The sequence below is a fragment of the Ursus maritimus genome, unplaced genomic scaffold (genome assembly GCF_017311325.1).
Source record: "Ursus maritimus isolate PB19 unplaced genomic scaffold, ASM1731132v1 scaffold_24, whole genome shotgun sequence".
In the NCBI taxonomy this organism is placed as follows: Eukaryota; Metazoa; Chordata; class Mammalia; order Carnivora; family Ursidae; genus Ursus; species Ursus maritimus.
In genome coordinates this window covers 3,744,574-3,762,408 of record NW_024424897.1, presented here as the reverse complement: position 1 = coordinate 3,762,408, position 17,835 = coordinate 3,744,574, and the positions used below count along the sequence as shown (strand labels likewise).

At 59.7% G+C, this 17,835-nt stretch overlaps 1 protein-coding gene across 1 annotated transcript in view; it reads right to left on the bottom strand.

The window, feature by feature from the left end:
• The window catches only part of DNAH17 (dynein axonemal heavy chain 17), a 100,795-nt gene that overhangs the window by 20,937 nt on the left and 62,023 nt on the right, over positions 1-17,835 (bottom strand). Inside the window, exons 51-61 of the mRNA XM_040640104.1 lie at positions 14,870-15,031; positions 14,221-14,385; positions 13,858-14,049; positions 9,596-9,862; positions 8,345-8,506; positions 6,673-6,906; positions 5,565-5,729; positions 3,868-3,963; positions 3,479-3,696; positions 1,284-1,491; positions 953-1,068 (exon numbers count right to left, since the gene is read on the bottom strand). Of these exons, the coding sequence (XP_040496038.1) occupies positions 953-1,068; positions 1,284-1,491; positions 3,479-3,696; positions 3,868-3,963; positions 5,565-5,729; positions 6,673-6,906; positions 8,345-8,506; positions 9,596-9,862; positions 13,858-14,049; positions 14,221-14,385; positions 14,870-15,031 (1,985 nt within the window). The remainder of the gene's footprint in view (positions 1-952; positions 1,069-1,283; positions 1,492-3,478; positions 3,697-3,867; positions 3,964-5,564; positions 5,730-6,672; positions 6,907-8,344; positions 8,507-9,595; positions 9,863-13,857; positions 14,050-14,220; positions 14,386-14,869; positions 15,032-17,835) is intronic.

Genomic DNA, 17,835 nt, shown 5'->3' with positions numbered 1-17,835 from the left:
CTTTGCTTTCCTTGGCAGGTACGGTCAAGTCCCTCAAACCCAGGACGACGTCCACGCCCTGCTGGAGGCCGTTGTCACGTGGCCTGGGGATCTCCCAGGGTCCCCGTATCTCACTGACGACAGCCCGTCAGCGGTTGCCAGCCCACTGGGTAGGAGAACGTTCGAACAGAAGCCACGCCCTAGCACCGACCCTACCCGCGGCTCTGTGCCAGGCTCCCAGTGCTCACTTTCGAAAACACATAAAGAAAGCTCTGAAGCCGCGCTGTGCACGTGTGGCTGGTGAGCCCCTGAAAGTCACGCGTGGCTGGTCTGAATTGAGATGTACACGGGGATTCCAAGGACTAGCGTGAAAGTGTGCACGAACCCTCTCAGCGGTCGTTCTCACAGCGATCACGTGTTGAAGAGATCGCATGTGATCACATCTGGGCTCAGTAAGGTACGTTATCAAGGTGGGTTTCATCTTTGTATGGTCCTGCGGGGGCAGCAGGACAACGTAGAAAAGATGCGTGTGGCTCGAGCCGCGTTCCCGCTGGGACAGCGCTGCCCTGGAGTCCACAGGCATCAACGGACCATGAAGGGCCGCGCTGGCGAGGCCCCAGAAGACCACACCAACCCAGGGTGCGGTGACAGCGGGTACGAGGCGAATCCGCCCTAGGAAGCCCCTGTGGATGCCGCCTCCCACGCAGGTCTGGGCACGTCTGGGTTGGGGGTTCCGTGCAGCCAAAGGTCACCGGATGCGCAGGGGCCCACCACGGAGGGCTTCCAGCTCCCAGAGGTGGGGACGCTGGCCGACAGTTGGTCAGTGGGTCTCTCCTCCTGACTGTGCAGGCAGGGGTGCTGCTGCCTCCTGCCCCCCGGGGCCCTTCCTCCTCCTCCAGAGGCTGTTCTGCGGCCCGGCCCCTCCGGGGCACTGAAAAGGCAGGAGGGGTGTCCGCGGGGCGGGGCGAGCTACCTGTTGGCCAGCGAGATCACCCTGTTGGTGGCGTCGGCCTCTTGTTGGCACTTGATCTTCTCCGCTGTTGCCTTTTCAAAGGCCGACGTGAGGTTGCTCAGGTTGGCGTTGAGTTCCTGGGAAAACACGGAGAGGCCAAGAAATGGGGCGGCGCGGGGCGTCCCAGCTCCCACAGGACCGAGCGCGGCGGGGTCTCGGGTGGGCGATCGGTCCCTGCGGCCGCCTGGGCTCCTCGCGCTGCTGAGTCATTCATGGGGCGGCCGCGCCAGCCCTGCTCTGCGGCCCCGACCTGCGGCACTGGTGCCCTCCTCCGTGCGGCGGCCGGACTTACCGCAATCTTGTTTTTGATCCGCGAGAGCTTCTCCTGCGCCTCTGCCAGCTCCGCGTTCGCCTCCTCCAGGGCCTGCCTCTTGGGGGCCACGTCACAGTAGACCTCGTAGAAGCGGACGATGTTGATGCACCAGGAGCACAGGCCCGCGGCCGCCGTGGACTTGGAGCGGATGAACTCGGGGTCGAAGGTCGGGTTGCCTTGGTAAGGTCTGCAGAGGGAAGAGTGGGCACTGGCGGGCTCCGCAGGCCGCAGGCCTCCCTGGCGTCTCCCCCTCCAGCCTTCGGCGCGGCCTTGGCCGTCATCACAAGCAGTTACAAGGGGAGCATAGTGAATTGGGGTTTTTTTGGGGGGTATCTTCAAGATGAAGAAAAGAATGAAACCCAGAATTCTTGCCCCAGAAGTGGAATTTGGGGTGTGAGGGGAATGTGTTCTGGACGAAGGAGGGAAACCAGCGTTCCTTGTCCTCTCTGTTCCCGGAGCTTCCTATAGCTGGTCCAGTTTTCATTCTCCAAAAACTCCACCCGTAAGCAAGAAAACTGGGGTTCGGAGGGACTCAGCAACGTGCCCCGAGGACACCGGACAGGGGCCGCGGGTAAGCGCTGTCCCAGGAGCTTCCCAAATGGGAGCTCCTGGAGCCTGCTCGGCCTCGGCACGTGTCATCACCCCATGTCGCTCTGGGGCAACAGTCCCAGAGAGGCTGACATCTCTCCTAACATGACCCAGCTGGGGGGGGGGGCAGTGCTGGCATGCACTCGGAGCCCACGCCCCAGAGACCCGCACCCCCTCCACGGCGCCACCTCCGCCCCCCGGGGACGCCACGGCCCCAGCATGCCGAGGAAAAATGCCCGGAGATGCATTTTAGATCCTTCTGGAAGCCAGTATTTTAAAAATGACAACGTCATTAAGCATAACGAACTGCACTATCTGCAGAAAGAATTTCGAACGGCTGATTCCAGGTAATGATTGATAACTGGTCTGAATTCGGGTTGGGAGCACAGCCCATCATTCCTCCCTCTGGTTTACTTCGCACTTTGTTTAGGTCGATAATAAAAGGGTTTGCCTCTTTCAGCGCACGTCAGACACGGGGGCGGGAGGTGGTGTCCAGGAGCCGGGAATCCTCCACTGTGTGGGCGGAGCCACGGACGCTCCGGTCCATCTGCCACGGGATTGCCTGACAGTCCCAAGTCGGGCTGCTGACGTAGCAGGAGAATGTCGTTCTCGTCGCCCGGGTCAGCTAGACGGCGGGCCCGACGTCGCTGTGTACACACGGTACCGCTTCAACTGCGCGGAGACCAACCCCAGCAAGGAGCCCCTCGGCGGGAGGCCCCGGGGCATTTGTCCGGTCTTGTCCCACACCCGCCCCGCAGCCACACTGCCCACCCGCGAAGAAACCACGCCTGACGTAGCCTGAGCTAGTGCACGCCCACAGCACACACGTGTGCACGTGTATGCATGTACAGAATGTGTATGTAGCGTGCACGTGTATGCATGTACAGAACGTGTGCACACGCGTGTGTATGTAGCATGCACGTGTATGCATGTACAGAATGTGTGTGCATGTGTGTAGCGTGCACGTGTATGCGTGTACAGAACGTGTGTGCACACGTGTATGCATGTAGTGTGCACGTGTATGCATGTACAGAATGTGTGTACCTGTGTGTGGTGTGTGCACGCATGCGTATGCATGTGCAGAGCGTGTGTGCATGTGTGTGTATGTCAAGTGTGTGTGCGTGGGTGCGTGTGCATCGTGTTTGCACGTGTGCACAACGGCTCGGGGGGCCCTGGTGGCCTGTCTCGTGGTGCTGTGGGCCCGCAGCTCCCACCGTCCTGCGGGCCGCCTGCGGGGTTGCTAGACCCTCCGTGTGCTGTGTGGGGAAGGGGCTGCCCGCCTGCCCTGATCCTTCAGGTGGGGGAGGCCGAGGGCGATGAGGCGCCCGGGGGAGCTGGGACCACGCTTCACCTGGACACCTGGCCTCCGGTGCGGCCAGATCTCCCCAGGCCGCTGCCTCCCGCTGTCTCTGGGGTCCCACTTGCTCCCCCGCCCGCCCTGGAGAGCGCAGGCTGCCCTTGGGAACGGGCCGCCGGCTGGGGTGGGCCAGAGAGGACCCGGCGACCACGCAGCGCTGGGATATCCTGAGCTCCCGGCAGAGCAAGAAGCCAGCTAAAGCCCGTGGCGCGGCCCAGCCCGGACTCACTTAAATGCTTTCAGGCAGGCCTCGGGGATGTGCTCCTTGTCAAACTTTTTCAAGGAGTCTAGGAAGGTGTCCACTTTGCCCATCATGATTTTTGCAGCTTTCCAGCTCTTGTCCTTGGGGATCTTGCCCCCGGGCGCAGTCAGGATCATGACGGCGGCCGTGACGTTGACCACGGCGTCCGGGGGGGACCCGAAGGACTTCAGCTCTGTAAGGTTGTTCTGCAAATGACAGACAGGAAGCAGCTGAGAGGGAACGTAGCCCTGCGTGTGGGACCCAGAGGCCCCGTGGCGACCCCGGGAAGCTGCTGAGAGCCTGCGGCCACCTGTGCTGACTCCACGGCTTTTTCCTCCCCTGGGGCTGGTCCCGTTTCTTTCCTTTCCTGCGCTCACCTTATTCAGAGTGTCGAGAGCTTCCTGCGCGGCCAGGAGGGCGGGCTCTGCCTTGGCCAGGTCCGTTTCACAAGCCTTTTGTTTCTCTGTGACATTCTGGAAGGCAGCCACACGGGAAGGATCAACTGTGCGGGGGGCTGTGTGCAAGTGTGTGTGCGTGTGTACGGGGAGCCCTGGGCAGCAGCAAGGGAGCACGGACAGGCATGAGGAGGGTGGTCTTCCCCCCCGATGCCCACGCACAGAGGCGCGTCTCCCGTGGCGTGTCCCCCATGGCGGCAGCACCGCTGTGCTCCCCTTCATGCCCGCGTGGTCCCCGCCCACCGCCTGGAGCCCACCTTTCTCCTCCCTGCCCCTCTGCCCCTGCCACCCAACACTCAGGTTGGAAGAAGCCGTGCTGGGGCCGCAGACTTGGGACCCTGGAACAGGAACTGGTCCTTCTATGGGCCCCAGCTTCCGGGACTGGAGGGAGAACCTGGAGCCACGTGGACCCCATGCTGCTGGCTCTGAGGCCTTACGGTCTCTTGGTGCCATTGTGTCATCTGTCCACAGTGGGGCACTTCGGAGGTAGAGCTCGCCCTCCCCTAAGAAAGGGAGCGCATCTCCACGCACGCACGCGTCCCCTCCTTGGGGCAGGAAGAACCTCTGAGCCCCTGGATGCCCAAGCACAGAGACCAGCAGCAACTTGGTAGCGATCAATGAGGAAGAGCCTCGTGCCGAAGAAGGCAGCAGGGGCTGGGGGCTTTGCCGGGCTCGCAGGAGGGAGGACAGAAGGGACAGGGTCTCTGCAAAGCACAGTGTACTCTAAGGACAGTGTGGGGCACAACCGCAGGAATGGGCACAGAAGGTGTGGACGTGGCCAGTCCTGGAGCCCCCCTCCACACCCACCCCCTGAGGGGGCCTCTTCTGGATGCAGGGGTCGGAGGGGGACGGGCACCGGACGTGGACAGCCACGTGTGGCATCAGAAGTCAGGTCACAGTTTGGGGTGCGGATGGGGGTCTCGGCTCAGATCCTGACTCTGCCGCTGGCTAACTGCTGACCACGCTGGGCCTCTGAGGGTTGTGGGTGTGCTGGTTATAAGGAGGAAAGGAGGGGAGCCCCTGCTGCTCGCCTGGCCTGCGTCCTCCTCCAGCACCTGGTGGCAGCCGTCGGACCCCTTGTCCTAGAAGCCACTTGCTACCGTGCAGCTGCCTCTCAAGAGAGAGCAGACCATTTCTGGAATTCTCTTCGTTCAGACACGCACACAGCGCGCGACCGGGGGCATCGAAGGCATTCAGGGAGGGGTGAGGAGAAAGCCCTTCTGGCGGGCGCCCCTGCCCCCCGGGGGCCAGTGACAGCACCCCCAGGGACTCCAGGGGCAGCACGTCTGAGGACCAGAGCTCTGGTCCGAGGCGGGTTCTCCAACCTTAGTGTGCTTGTGGGTCGTGGGCATCTTGTTAAAATGCAGACCTGAGAACCTGCATTTCTCACCAGCTCCTGGCAGTGCCGCCACCGTGGCCTGGGCACTGCGCTCTGAGGAGCCCGGCTCTGGGACGGACATTTCTCTAAAACAGCCCTCCTCTGAGCCTGGGCCTTGTGTGTGGAAGCGGAGGGTCCCGCAGGTTTTGCGTGGGGCTGGAGCGGTACTGAGCGCTCGGGGGAGGCCTGGCCCAGCAGAGCCGTGAGCGGCGGCGCTCGGGAGCCGTGCTTGTCTGCCCACCTCGTTGATGATCTCCACCTTGGCCTCTTCCTCGTCGGCGATGGCTTTCTCTTTGCTGACCTTCTCGGTTTCCACGCCCACCACGTGGATCAGCTTGTCCGCATTCTCATTTTTCTGTTTGAGTTCGGCCTCCTGAATTGCCAGTGTGGCTTTTAAATTATCCACCTGGGGGAGGAGACACGAAGAGATGGCCAACGTGCACCCCGGCCACCACGCACGGGCTGGGGGGGCAGCGCCGAAAGCTTGGGGACGGGGCCAGGCCACCCTTGTCGTGCTGCCCGTGGTCGTGCCAGGCGGGAGCTCGGGGAAGGAGTGGGTGGTAGGGTCGCTATGCCGCCCCATTCTTGATGGTTTCTCCCACAAGGACACCCCTCAGTCGCCGTAACAGGACCATGTCTGGGGGGATTCATCTGGGGGAACAGAATCAGCCTGCTTGGCTGGGCTCCTCCCCGTTTCTTTGTGCGTGAGCTGTCTGGGTGGGAGCAGTCCTGCTTGGCCCCTCCAAACTCTGTCTTCCTGGGACACCCCCTACCATCCTTCCCCTCCACGCTCCCACGGGGTGGCCTTGATCCTTGCCACACTGCCTGTGGTGGGGGCGAGCTGGCCTGGCTCTGGTTCAGTGGGCTTGGTATCCTTGGGGGCAGAGGCAGGGCGGCCCCAGCTGTGCGGGGCCATGACTCGGCAGGGAAGAGGGGGCTGTTTTCCGGGCTCCTTTGGAGACACCAAGAGTGGGCAGTGAGGGTGATGGGGTCGGGGCTCCAGTAGGGAGGGCTCTTAAAGCCAGTCAGAAAACTGGATGGCAAAAGCCTTTCCATCTGGGCACCACAGCGAGCAAGGCGTCTGGGAATGGCCACGTGGTCATGGACACACTTGCCCGATGCACAAATCCCACCGGACTTGGGCCCCCACGTAAAGCACAACACAATGACATCAGCATTGCCAAAGCATGTTGAACCCATTTTTTTATAGTAAAACCCACACGTTCTCTGTGGTTTGAGAATGGAAGTTTCTCCAAGGTGGGAGTCCTGTTTCTCCAAGGTGGGAGTCCTGTTTCTCTTACTTGGGGGAAGGTTCTGGAACCTGCCGGCAGAGCCCCTGCCTTCCCTACCTGGGACGCCGTGCTCTGCAGCTTCATCAAGCCGTTCTCCAGCCTCTTGATCTTGGCCACCAGCTCCATCCTCTTCTTGGCCAACAGGTTCTGGTAAAGTTTGATCTGCTCCAGGAAGGTTTTCGGTGTGGTATAGTTGTAACGCCTCTCCGTGGCCAAGTACAATTTGGACATCTCGTTGACCGTTGTGTGCACATAGGACATGAAGAGGCTGATGGAGGCCTTGACTTCTGGCTGCAAAGGCGAGATGGCCATTAGTTCCCCGTTTCCTGGCAGGAGGGAGCGACCCCACTCCCGCCAGGGGGAGGAGGCTGCTGGCCACGGCGATTCAGCAAGCTGGGGTTTCCCTTCCTCACCGGGACCCCGGCTGAAGCACGTGCCCTCTCTCAGCCTTGGCCGTTCAGCCTGCTTGAGGCTCAAGACAGCAGTGCCTGGGGAGGCTGTCCTGGGCACTGATGACATTGCTTCGCCACGAGCTTGGCTGAGCACCGGGGACAGGGCACCGCGTTATTCCTGTGATTCTCTCTCCCCGACTCACCCGCTCGCATCCCTGGGAAAGTGCAGGGCCTCACGGCATTTTGAGTAACCCGGCGATCCAGCAACCATTTACTGTGTTTCCTACGCTGGGTCCTGGGGTTTAGCAGCTCCCTTCCCACACTAGGGTCACGGCCACCACCATCTGGGCCGCCCCTCCTGCCTGAGGGCTCTACCCCGGGAACTGTCCAAGGGATAGCCACTGTCGTTCGAGTTGGGTTGGGAATGTGTTCATCCGTTGCACGCTTCCTCTCGGGCACCTACTCTGTGGCCCTGCCTGCTGCCAGCAGTGGGGCCATTCCCCGATCTTAGGAGGCTGCTATCTTGGGGGCTGGACACCCACATCTGTGCCCCCCGGTGAAACGTGGGAGCTGCAGTGTTCCTGGGAGGGGCCCGTCCCACCTCTAAGACTAGGGGGAAACGTTAACTTCAGGCTTGTTTTATCCCAGTTCGTAACCGAACGTGTGTTCACAAGAAGTAAAACGTGATAACCAAGAGTGATTTACTACAGGGCTGCTCATCCCTCCCATTGCCTGGGTCAGAGTTTAATGACCATTTCGAGGCCGGCAATTAGCTCAGACAGTGAACGTGGGCACCATCTCTTGATGCAAGAAACCCCCAGTACCCATCATACTGGTCGTGGCCTGTAACAGGGGCAGGTCGAGGGTGAGGGAGCGGCCCTGGGCGGAGCCGTGCCGGAGCCCGGGACAGGAGCAAGCGCGGTGCTCCCATCGGCCCCGATCAGGGACTATGTTTCCGCGTCTCTCAGTCTGTTGGCACATTGGCATCAAACCTCCTGACCCGGCCCTTCGGGGCAGCGGCTGCAGGGGTGGGGCACTCCCAGCTGGTTGAAATGGGTGTCCCCTGGCCACAAAACCAACAGCCAGCCCCTTGTCTTTGTTTATAATTTTGTTCACTGTGAATTATTTAGCATTAATTGTGATTTTTAAAAGTATTGCATTAAGACATCACTGGTCTTGATTACTGAGGTCACTCCTCCCCCCCCCTTAAATTCTGCATCAGGGCCAGTCCTCACCCGGCTCACCCTTGTCCGGGCCCTGGAGGCAGAGGGTGTGGGGTCGCTCTGTCGCAGGCGGCAGGCCCTCCCCTCCCGGCTCCGCGAGCACCAATGACTCACCTGAATGCCCTCGGTTTCCTCGAGGAAGCGCGCGCTCACGGACACTAGGGCGTCTTCTGGCCACTCGTGGAACCAATTGATGGCTGTGCAGTTGACGACGGCAGGGAATTTCCTTGCCCGCACGCGCAGGATGGAGCCCACGGGAGAGAAACACAGGATCACCTGGAGGCGGGACGCAGAGTTGCTGCTCATGGGGACGGTGGTGCTGAGGGCCCAGCTCACTGGGCAGACAGCTCGTTTGGGAGGAAAGCTCCCTGTCGTCTGTCTCCATGTGTCTGCGGAGTGCAGCCCTCGTTCTGGGTTTCCACCACAACTGAGGAACGTCCCGCTGACTTCACGCCTCTCGAAAGAGGTGGGGGAGTGCAGAGTGCGCCCCAAGTCTTCTGACATGGGCCCCGAAGAGGGGGAAGAGAAAGGCCGGGTAAAGGACAGCGTGGGGAGTGGGGCCCGAGGACAGAGAGGGGTACAATCCCTTCAGCAGGGCCGGTTCCCAGGGACATGGGGCCTCCTTCCTCCAGGCCCCCAAGCTGGGGACTCATCCCCAGACAGCCTGGGACTCCCTGGGACCCCACTGCAGACGGTGCCGTGCACAGGCCCTGGCGGCCCTTTTGCTGCATCGGGAATAGCCTCAGCCGGGCGGGCCCCTCCTCGTTCTGCAGCCCCTTCTTCCCGGGTATGGCGGGGGGCCACTGGCAGCGCCTGTTCCACGGAAGAAGGGCCGAGCCGGGCACTGGGGGAGGAGCCACACAGGGAGCACCCATCAGGGCCTCCTTCGGCCCCCAGTCCATACCCAGGGGTGGGACTCTGTAACCCAGACAGGGGAGACGAAGAGGGGACCTGTCTTATTCACATGGAGCAGGGGCAATGGTAGCCAAAAGGTTCTAGAAGAACTATGGGGGGTGGACCCTCCCAGGGCGCAGCACCACGGTGGGGGGCAGCTGCCCCCACCGGACGCTGAGGAGAAGAGAGGGCTCCAAAGCACCCTCAGTCCGGTAGGGTAGGTCAGCCCCGTTTCCCTACGAAGGAGCGCTGGAGGTCGAGGCGCAGTTACTCATCTGTTTAAACTCGTGTGTGGGGCGTGTGTGTCTAAAACACTTCAGTTGGCTCGTGTCCCTTGGGCAGCCCCATCCTCTCCTGACGTCCTTCCACATGCGGACGGGCAGCAGCCCCCCTCTCAGCCCAGAGGAAGGACGCGAGCCCCGCGCTGGGCCCGGGGTGCTCCCCGGACGCCGTGAAGGCGGGAGCTCCTACCTTCAGCTGCCTGCGTACTTTCTCAATGAAGAATTTCCAGCACGCCTCCCGAGTGTCGGTCATGCCAAGGGACTTCACTTGTGGTCGCATGGAGGAGATGATGTTCTCCACCTCGTCGTCCATGAACAGCCCCGGGATCTCGCCCGAGGCCAGCAGGTCATTGATCAGCACCAGAAACTGCTCCTCGGCCACCTGGGAGTCCGTCATCAGGAACACCGATGGGACGTTCTTCACTGCTGACTTTACGCACTGCGCGCTCAGGTCAACCTGGACCCAGGGAGGACAGGCTCAGAGTCTGACAGCCCTCAGCTCCGCAACGCACGTGCAGGGTCGGTAGAAGGGGGTCCGGAACCTCGGGCTCACTGCAGCCCACGTGTCCGTCAACCGACAAACGGACAGACGGAATTCGGTCTCTCCATAGGCTGAATTATTATTCAGGCTTACACGGGAAGGACATCCTGACTCTCGCTATAGCATGGCTGGGGCTGGAGGACGGGGTGCCGAGTGACCTCAGCTAGTCCCCAACGACAGATGCTGTAGGAGTCCACTCGGGTGAGGTCTCTGGAGCAGCCAGAGTCACAGAGACGGAACCGGGGGGGGGCAGCTAGCGTGGGAAGAGGAAAGGGCTCTGGAGACCGGGGGTGGTGGTGGTGGTTATGAAACACTGTGAACGTACGTAGCGCCACTGCCCTGCACGGTTACAACGGTAACTTTTGTGTTAGGGCTGTTTTACTACCAAGAAAAGAAAAAGGAAAAAAACCACAAAACCTCAGAGACCCTAAAAGAGGCCTCGAATACACACACCACGGGCTCGTGTCTGGACCTGGTCCGGGGTGAGCAATCCCTACACGAGCGAGGCCTGTCCCGTCCCTGGTAGAATTTAAAGAAACAGCCCCGCGGAATAGCGGCGTGCTCGTGCTGGAAGAACACGTGAAGGGGAACAGCAAAAAGGACAAAAAGCACGGCACATGGCAAGTATGGATAGCTGCTATCCTCCAAGAATGCGCCAGTGCATGCACGCCGACGCAGGTGAGTGTGCAGAACGTCTGGGGCAGCCGTCCAAGGAGTCACATGCGTGTGCGGGGCTGGAGGATTGCTCTCTGTCACGTCTCACTTTTCCGTAAGCCCCATGGGCCTTTGAAATTGCTTCTAGGTACCCCGAGCGGCTCAGTGCCGTTTGGCCCATCTCCCTGGCGTCACCGAAGTCCCTTAGCGAGAGGCGACTGCGGTGGAAAGCAAGCCTCAGCTTCTGTATTTTTGGCAGGTCAAGAGAACAAAGGCGAGGGGAAGCCTGAGCTTGGAAGAGCAGGGCCACGGATGGGGTTCGAGCAGCGGTGCAGGCCGGCGGGGCCTCAGGGCTGAGAAGGAAGGTTCTCCTTGTCTGCAGTCCCACTGAGTCCGTGGTTGGAGGCGTACAATGCCAGGGTCCGCGGTGCGTCTCAAGCCGGAGTCCCTACTGCGCGTGGGGCCCGCCGTCCTCCCAACCCCGCGGTGGAGGGCAGTGTGACTGCAAATCAGAAGTCGGCTTCTGGCAGGTCTGCAGGATGCTGCCGGGGGCGCCCCCCGCCTGCAGCTCGAGCTGCTGGACAGAAAAGCTGCCAAGTCCAGATTTCGAGTCTGGTCAGACTGGCTGAGGTGTGTGAAGCTAATTGTACAGTTGTCTAGGTCAGAGTGGAAGTTTCTGGAAAGACTGAAGGCCGTGAAGGCCTAGGAACAGGGATAAGAGGCTCCACTTGGGAAAAGGGCCTGTCCTTCAGTCCCGGCTGCTCCTCCTCCTGCGAAGTCTGTGTGAGGCCCCTTCCCTTTGCCACCCGCACGCGCTCTTCTGCTCTGCTTGCGGGCTTGGGCCCCCCAGGAAAGCCCACAGCGCCCTTGCAGCACCTCTGTCCCGCCTGGCCTCGGGCCGGCCCCACCGTCTCGAAGCTCAACCCTCTCTGGCCTTCAGGGCCAAGCCGGCCCTCGGCGGCCCTCAATCCGCCCGCCCAGCGGCGCTGCCCTCCCTCGGCCCTGTTTGTTTCCTTGCCCACCCCTGTATTCCCACCTTCCTAGGCTGCTGGGCCTGTCCTGGGGTCTCCTCCTCCCACCTCCCAGCACTTCCCAACCCCCCAACATGTCGTTCCTTTCCCCCAGCTTCCTCAGACACCCACGTATGCGGAGCGGCATTCATGATGTGGGTTCCTCCTGGCACTTGTGACTTGGCTGCCCTCGGCCCCCAGCCCAGTCTGTCCCGTCCTCATTTCCTGCCCGGGGTGGGGGGGGCACCACTGTGCCGGTCCCTGCTGTGGATGTGGGCGTCACCGTCAGCTCCGAAAGCTCAGCTCCAGTGGGTCCCTCCCCCACTTGCTCTTGAGAAGGACGTGGTCGATGACCACCGGCATCCAGGTGCATCTTGGGATCGGCAGTGAGGGAGGGGGGCACATGCCCCCATCTCTGGCTGGGAGGTCCCCGGAGCTGCTTATCAGACCATGGGCTGGTCCGGGGAGTGCAGGGTGTGGGGCCCCAGCCAAACCTTGCCTCCATACACTCCCTCCTGTGCAGGCAGAGCCCTCGGGGCCACCCCTACCCTCAGGCCTCTCCTGCCCCCCTCACTTCACTGTCTGGTCCCAGCCTTCGTGGGGTCACTGGCTTTTTCCACACCTCCCTACCGGTCACCGTGTGCCACTCACTGTGGTCCTCAAACCACCCTCCTCTTGCTTCTGGGATGCTCCCAGGTCTTGGTCCTCTGCACTCAAACATTTGACGGCATTTCATTGGGGACCAAGTCCAGGATTTTCCACGCGGCTCACAGGGTCTCTCGGGGGCCGTTCCTGACCCCTTTCCTGACGCCTCTCTAAGGGCGCCCACAGCTTCTGCCGCGGACTGTGTAACAAGCTCACACCACTAACAGCACCGTGCAAGGCCCGCCAGCCCACTTTGTCTCCTCCCTTCCTTCTGAACCCACAGCAGCTGCTTGGTCGTGACAGGGACGGGTTAGCGCAAGCCGGCTCGGCGTGGGTCCTGAGAGGACAGGCCTGAGCGTGGCGGCAGCCGACGCCTGTGGGTAGAATAACACGCTCAGACTCAACACCCACCACTGGCCCTCAAGTGAGGAACCGGCGACAAAACCCGCACAGGGACAGAGCAAAGGACAGGATGCAGTTTAACAATAACCCAATACGGTTCAGTTGATAGGCTAGAAACTTTCTAGCAGAGGAAACCCCGTGAGATGATACCGCTCAGATGCGAGGGTCCTAGCTGACCGTGAGCGCACTCGAGAAATCAGTGTGAGCCAACCTGATCGGCTAAGCCGAGAGCCGATCTGGGGCAGGAGGCAGCGTCGGGGAGAACCACGCAGGGAGAGGTTTCCCTTAAGGCGGGGACTTAAAAAAACACATTGGCTGGTCCTCTGATAGGAAGAGCAGAACCCGCCGGGGGCAATGACAGCCAGAGGCCAGATGCTGATCCAGAGGCTGCGGTCCCCGGCTCAGCTCACCTGGCGTTGCTGGCAGGACACCGTCCCCATTGTCCTTCCCGGGCCTCTGCCAGCAGACTGCCTCCTCCTGCAGAGTGTCCAGGGCCCTGTGCCCTGGCAGGGCCCCAGGTCACCCCCCGAAAGCTGCCCACCGGCAGCTGCTGTGGGGCCCCGTGCCGGGGGAGAGGGTCCCGCCCGGTCTGGCACCGTCCCGGCCAGAAGCAGCAGCCCCGGCACCAAGGCAAAGGAGATGTGCCCGTGTAATGCGGTCGAATCAATCTCAGTTCCCATCGGAAGTGCTACGATGGTTTGTTCTGGGCTAATCACGTTTGACGAGCACACAGTTCCCTGACAGAGCAAATTTTCGGGAAAAAGAAATCAATAAAAAGCCTCGGCGGCATATCTTGGGGATGGGAGACCTGTTTACGCTAATGTTTATTTAATTAATTCAAAAAGCAGCCTTCCCGAATCCAAGTTTGTCGTTAGATACCCAGTAACAGCCCTGAATTATTTAATCTGGCGAACGGGGAACGACGCAGCACAGCCCCGTGACCGGGCGCAAGAACCAGGGCCTTTGCCCTTGTCTGTGCTGACTCGACAGACTCTAGCCAGCGGGCACAGACACCCCCACGCCCTCTCGCCTCTGCCGCCTGGGTGTGGGCACTGGCCAAAACGTGTCCTGACCCTTACTTTGTACGATGAGGACGCCGTGGTGACATTCACTGTGTGCGGGACGTGCGGGTGGTCAGAGTTTTCTCCACCCCACCCCACCCCTCCCCAGGGGCGGCCTGTCAGGAACGCCACGTCTCACCTTGAGGTCAGGGATCCCGTAGCCCTTCTTGAGGGTGATCTGGAACACGTCCAGCGCGCTGATGTAGGCGGCCAGGCGCGAGAGGCTCTGCTTGCCGCTGCCGCCCACGCCCACCAGCAGCGCGTTCCCTCGGGGCAGCTCCAGGATGCGGTTGATCCGGCAGATGTGAGCCACCGCGTCTTCAAACAGCACCTGTGAGGCCAGCACCTGGGCTCAGCGCCTTCCGAGGCACAGACTCCCCTCTCAGAGCAGGCGGTGCTGGGAGTCAGGCAGCCCCAGAACGCCACTAAGGTGTTCCCAAAGACGGGAAGGGAGACCCGTGTCCTGGCCCCTGCCCGTGCTGTCAGCTCGAACACCGCTCACCAAGTTCATGACCGCGTTGACTTCGTTGTAGCTGTCCAGGACGTCTGCGAGGAGCTTGTTCAGATGAGCCACGTTGGTTACTGGGAGGTATTTGGGTTCACCGATCCCGTGAGAAAAGTGGCAGAAGAGATTTGGTTTGGCAAATAGGAGCTCATCACCAAGGTCCTAGAAATAAGAGGTAAGGCACGTCTGTTGTTGGCCACCATGGGCACGCAGGTCATTAGTGGTAGCCCTGGCACCTTGCCACAGTGGGCCACGATGCCACGCCAAGTCTTCATAGGCCTGACCACTGCTGCCAGGGCTCTGCTGCCAGAAACCCCTGGTAGGATGGTCCCATCCCCATCACATCAGGAGAAAGAAATGAATCTCCCAAGAAAGCCCAGAACCTACGAGCAGAGCACACTGACAGGCCTTTCTCCACCCCAAATGGATGGATGGAGGTTGTCACATCCTGACCTACTGAGGTGGCAATCCCTTCTCCCTCAGATGTGCACTCATGTGACAGAGTCATTTCCTGGGACCCAGTGTGGTCCTTCCCATCCTCACGTGAGGGACCTTCCAAGTGGGCTGGCCTTATCATTGGCCCCAGATACTCTGCCCTCTTGGAGCCTCTCTGAGCTCATCAGAGGGACTTGGGCGCTTGACTTACATCAAAGAATTTCTTGGTGGAAGCGATGGTGACCCTGCGCAATGTTTCCTGGTCTTTCTCGTCAACCATTTTGTCTCCATACACTCTCTCAGCCTCGTGCAGCCAGAGGCGGACTAGGTCAAGCGGTGTTCTCAGGATCTCCCCTGTGGAGAATAAGAGTCCCTGCCCCAGACCCAGGTGGTCAGCATCTTTAGCTGTGCCATGAAGGCCAGTCAAGTGCTGTTCACAGATGAAGCAAGAGCGTGGTCATTTGTCCAGACAGTGATCTGTCAAGCCAGGGAAGCCACCAATGGCCAAGGCCATGCAAATCCTGGAGGTTGGCGGGTGTGTCATGGTGAGTGATGTGGGAAGGAGTTCTCATAAGACAGAGCCAAGGGCTTCGTTCTCTAAGGGGTGGATAGTGGAGAAGGGACAAGAGAGTGTGACCATGGCGGGGAGCCAGACCATCGGAGGCCACAGAGCAATGGGTTCCAAGCTGGGCTCTATAGCAAGTCTGCCTGTGTCCAGTCCTGGCTCAGCCATCTACGGACCAAGTGCCTGGACACGTTCAGTAGGCTCTTACTGGGGGTCTCTCCGGGGCTCTGGGATCACAGTGACAAGATAGCCCCTGCCTTCATGGAGTCCACATTCTAGTGGGAGATGAAACCAGGCAAAGGTAATTATGCATTGTGATGTGGGCTATGAATGACATAAACTGGGGCAATGAGATAGCACAGGGATGAGAAGGGGCCTCTAGAGGGCATGACATCTGAGGTGAGCATGCCTTAACCTCCTGGAGTCTTAGATTCCCCTCTGTAACGTGGGGTATAGGAGCATGTTACATGTCTTTTGGATGAGAAAATGGGGGTATAAGTGGCCAAACCTGGTGCCTGGCTCAGACTAAACAGCCAATAAATAAGAGAAACATCACTGCTGTTGTCACCATCACCATCACTGTCATCACCATCACCGTCATCACCATCACTGTCACCGTCATCATCACCATCATTGGCTTCACTATCATCATCACCATCGTTACCATCATTGTCATCATCATCACCACCATCATCACTATCGCAGTCATCATCACCGTCACCACCATCATCACCATCACCACCATCACCACCATCATCACCACCACCGCCATCATCACCATCACCACCATCACCACCATCATCACTATCGCAGTCATCATCACCATCACCACCATCATCACCATCACCACCATCATCACTATCGCAGTCATCACCACCATCACCACCATCATCACTATCGCAGTCATCACCACCATCACCACCATCATCACTATCGCAGTCATCACCGTCACCACCATCACCACCATCACCACAATCATCACCATCATCACCACCACCATCATCATCACCATCGTTACCATCATTGTCATCATCACCACCACTGCCATCATCACCATCACCACCATCATCACCATCACCACCATCATCACTATCACAGTCATCATCACCATCACTGTCGTCAGTCCACACATCACTCTGCCTTCCCTCCTGAAAGCAGCAGAGGAGGAGAGCACCTGTGGATCAGGGACATGGCGATAACAGGGCTAGAAGAGCAGTACCTGGAAAATATTGGAGAGATCCCTGAGGTTGAAGACATAGTGAAATTTAATGGCCGTGGGAAGGAATGTTGCAGTGACTTTCTGATGCAGGGCTATTACAGGAAAGAGAAACATCGATTCTTAGGTGCTCTTAATGGCCTCAGGAAGTGCAGAGCTTACGGTATAGTTTCTAAAGCAGATGGACTATGAAATAGTGACAGTTTAAGTCAGAAATCTGCGCAGCTGACAAGGGGGGAGGTTTGCTGCTGTACTGACATGTAAATCATTTCTGTACACTGAATTTCCTGCCCCCTGCCTTCCCCTCAAGCAGTCGGATTTCAGAATATCTCCTGCTGAAACACAGCATCAGTTAAAAATATTGATTTGGAAGTATAAATAAAATATTTACCAGGGGAAACTATGAAGGAGCCATCAGCCCCACAAAGCAGTCGGCTGTGCCGCTGGGGCGGGGGGGCAGCTTACCCAGGGCCGAGGCCACCAGCTGGCTGCTCACCCTCTGCACCGCCGTGGGCACCGAGCGGAAGGCCAGGTGCTGGGCCAGGATGGTGCTGTAGATGGTGGGGAGGGCCTCCTGGCCCGGGAAGCTCACGGCAAACACACAGAAGTGGCGCTGCCCGGAAGAGCCACAAAGCCCCATCAGGCGGCCTGCGGGGACCAGCCCGGGACCTCCCCGCTTCTGGGGCCGCAGACTCTGCCCGCAGCCCCTAGAGTCCCTTGGGCATGGTCGGAACGGACAGTTGTCCTCCCCGTGCCTCATGTGTGGTAAAACCCCATCAAATGTCCACCGTATCCGAAACCGCCACATCTACACTTGACGCTCTCCAGCAAAGTTCTGGCAGAGGCGAGAGGGTGTCAGGGCACAGGCCTGGTTTTCTAGTCTAGGTCTCCATCTGCTGAGACACTGCGGAGGGGAGGTCCTGCCTGGGGGGGTTGCAGATGTAATCCAGGATATCCCGTTGACTCTGAGTTTCAGATACACAGCAAGTCATTGTTTTCAGCAGAGTGTGTCCCAAATATCGCACAGGACGTGCTTACACTAGGCAAGTGTGTGTGGTTGATCGGAAATTCAGATTTGACTGGACGCCTGTATTTGCATTTGCTAACTCGGGCAGCCCTGTGGGGTCCGAGGGAGGGCTGGCTCGCGTCTGCTGCCCCAGCAAATTCCCTGACACATGCATGCTGCAAGGTGAGGGAATTCTCCAGAGAAGGTTGGCCCGCAGCCCTGACAAATCAATGCTTTCATTTTCTTGTGCCAAAGTGAGCCTCCAGCCCACAGTGGCTGGTTTGATCTCTGCCTACCTGGAGTCTGGGATCGATGGTGAAGGATCCAGAAGTGGGGTTCATGCAGGCCACGTACTGGCAGTTATGGATGTCCTTCAACGTCAGCTTCTGC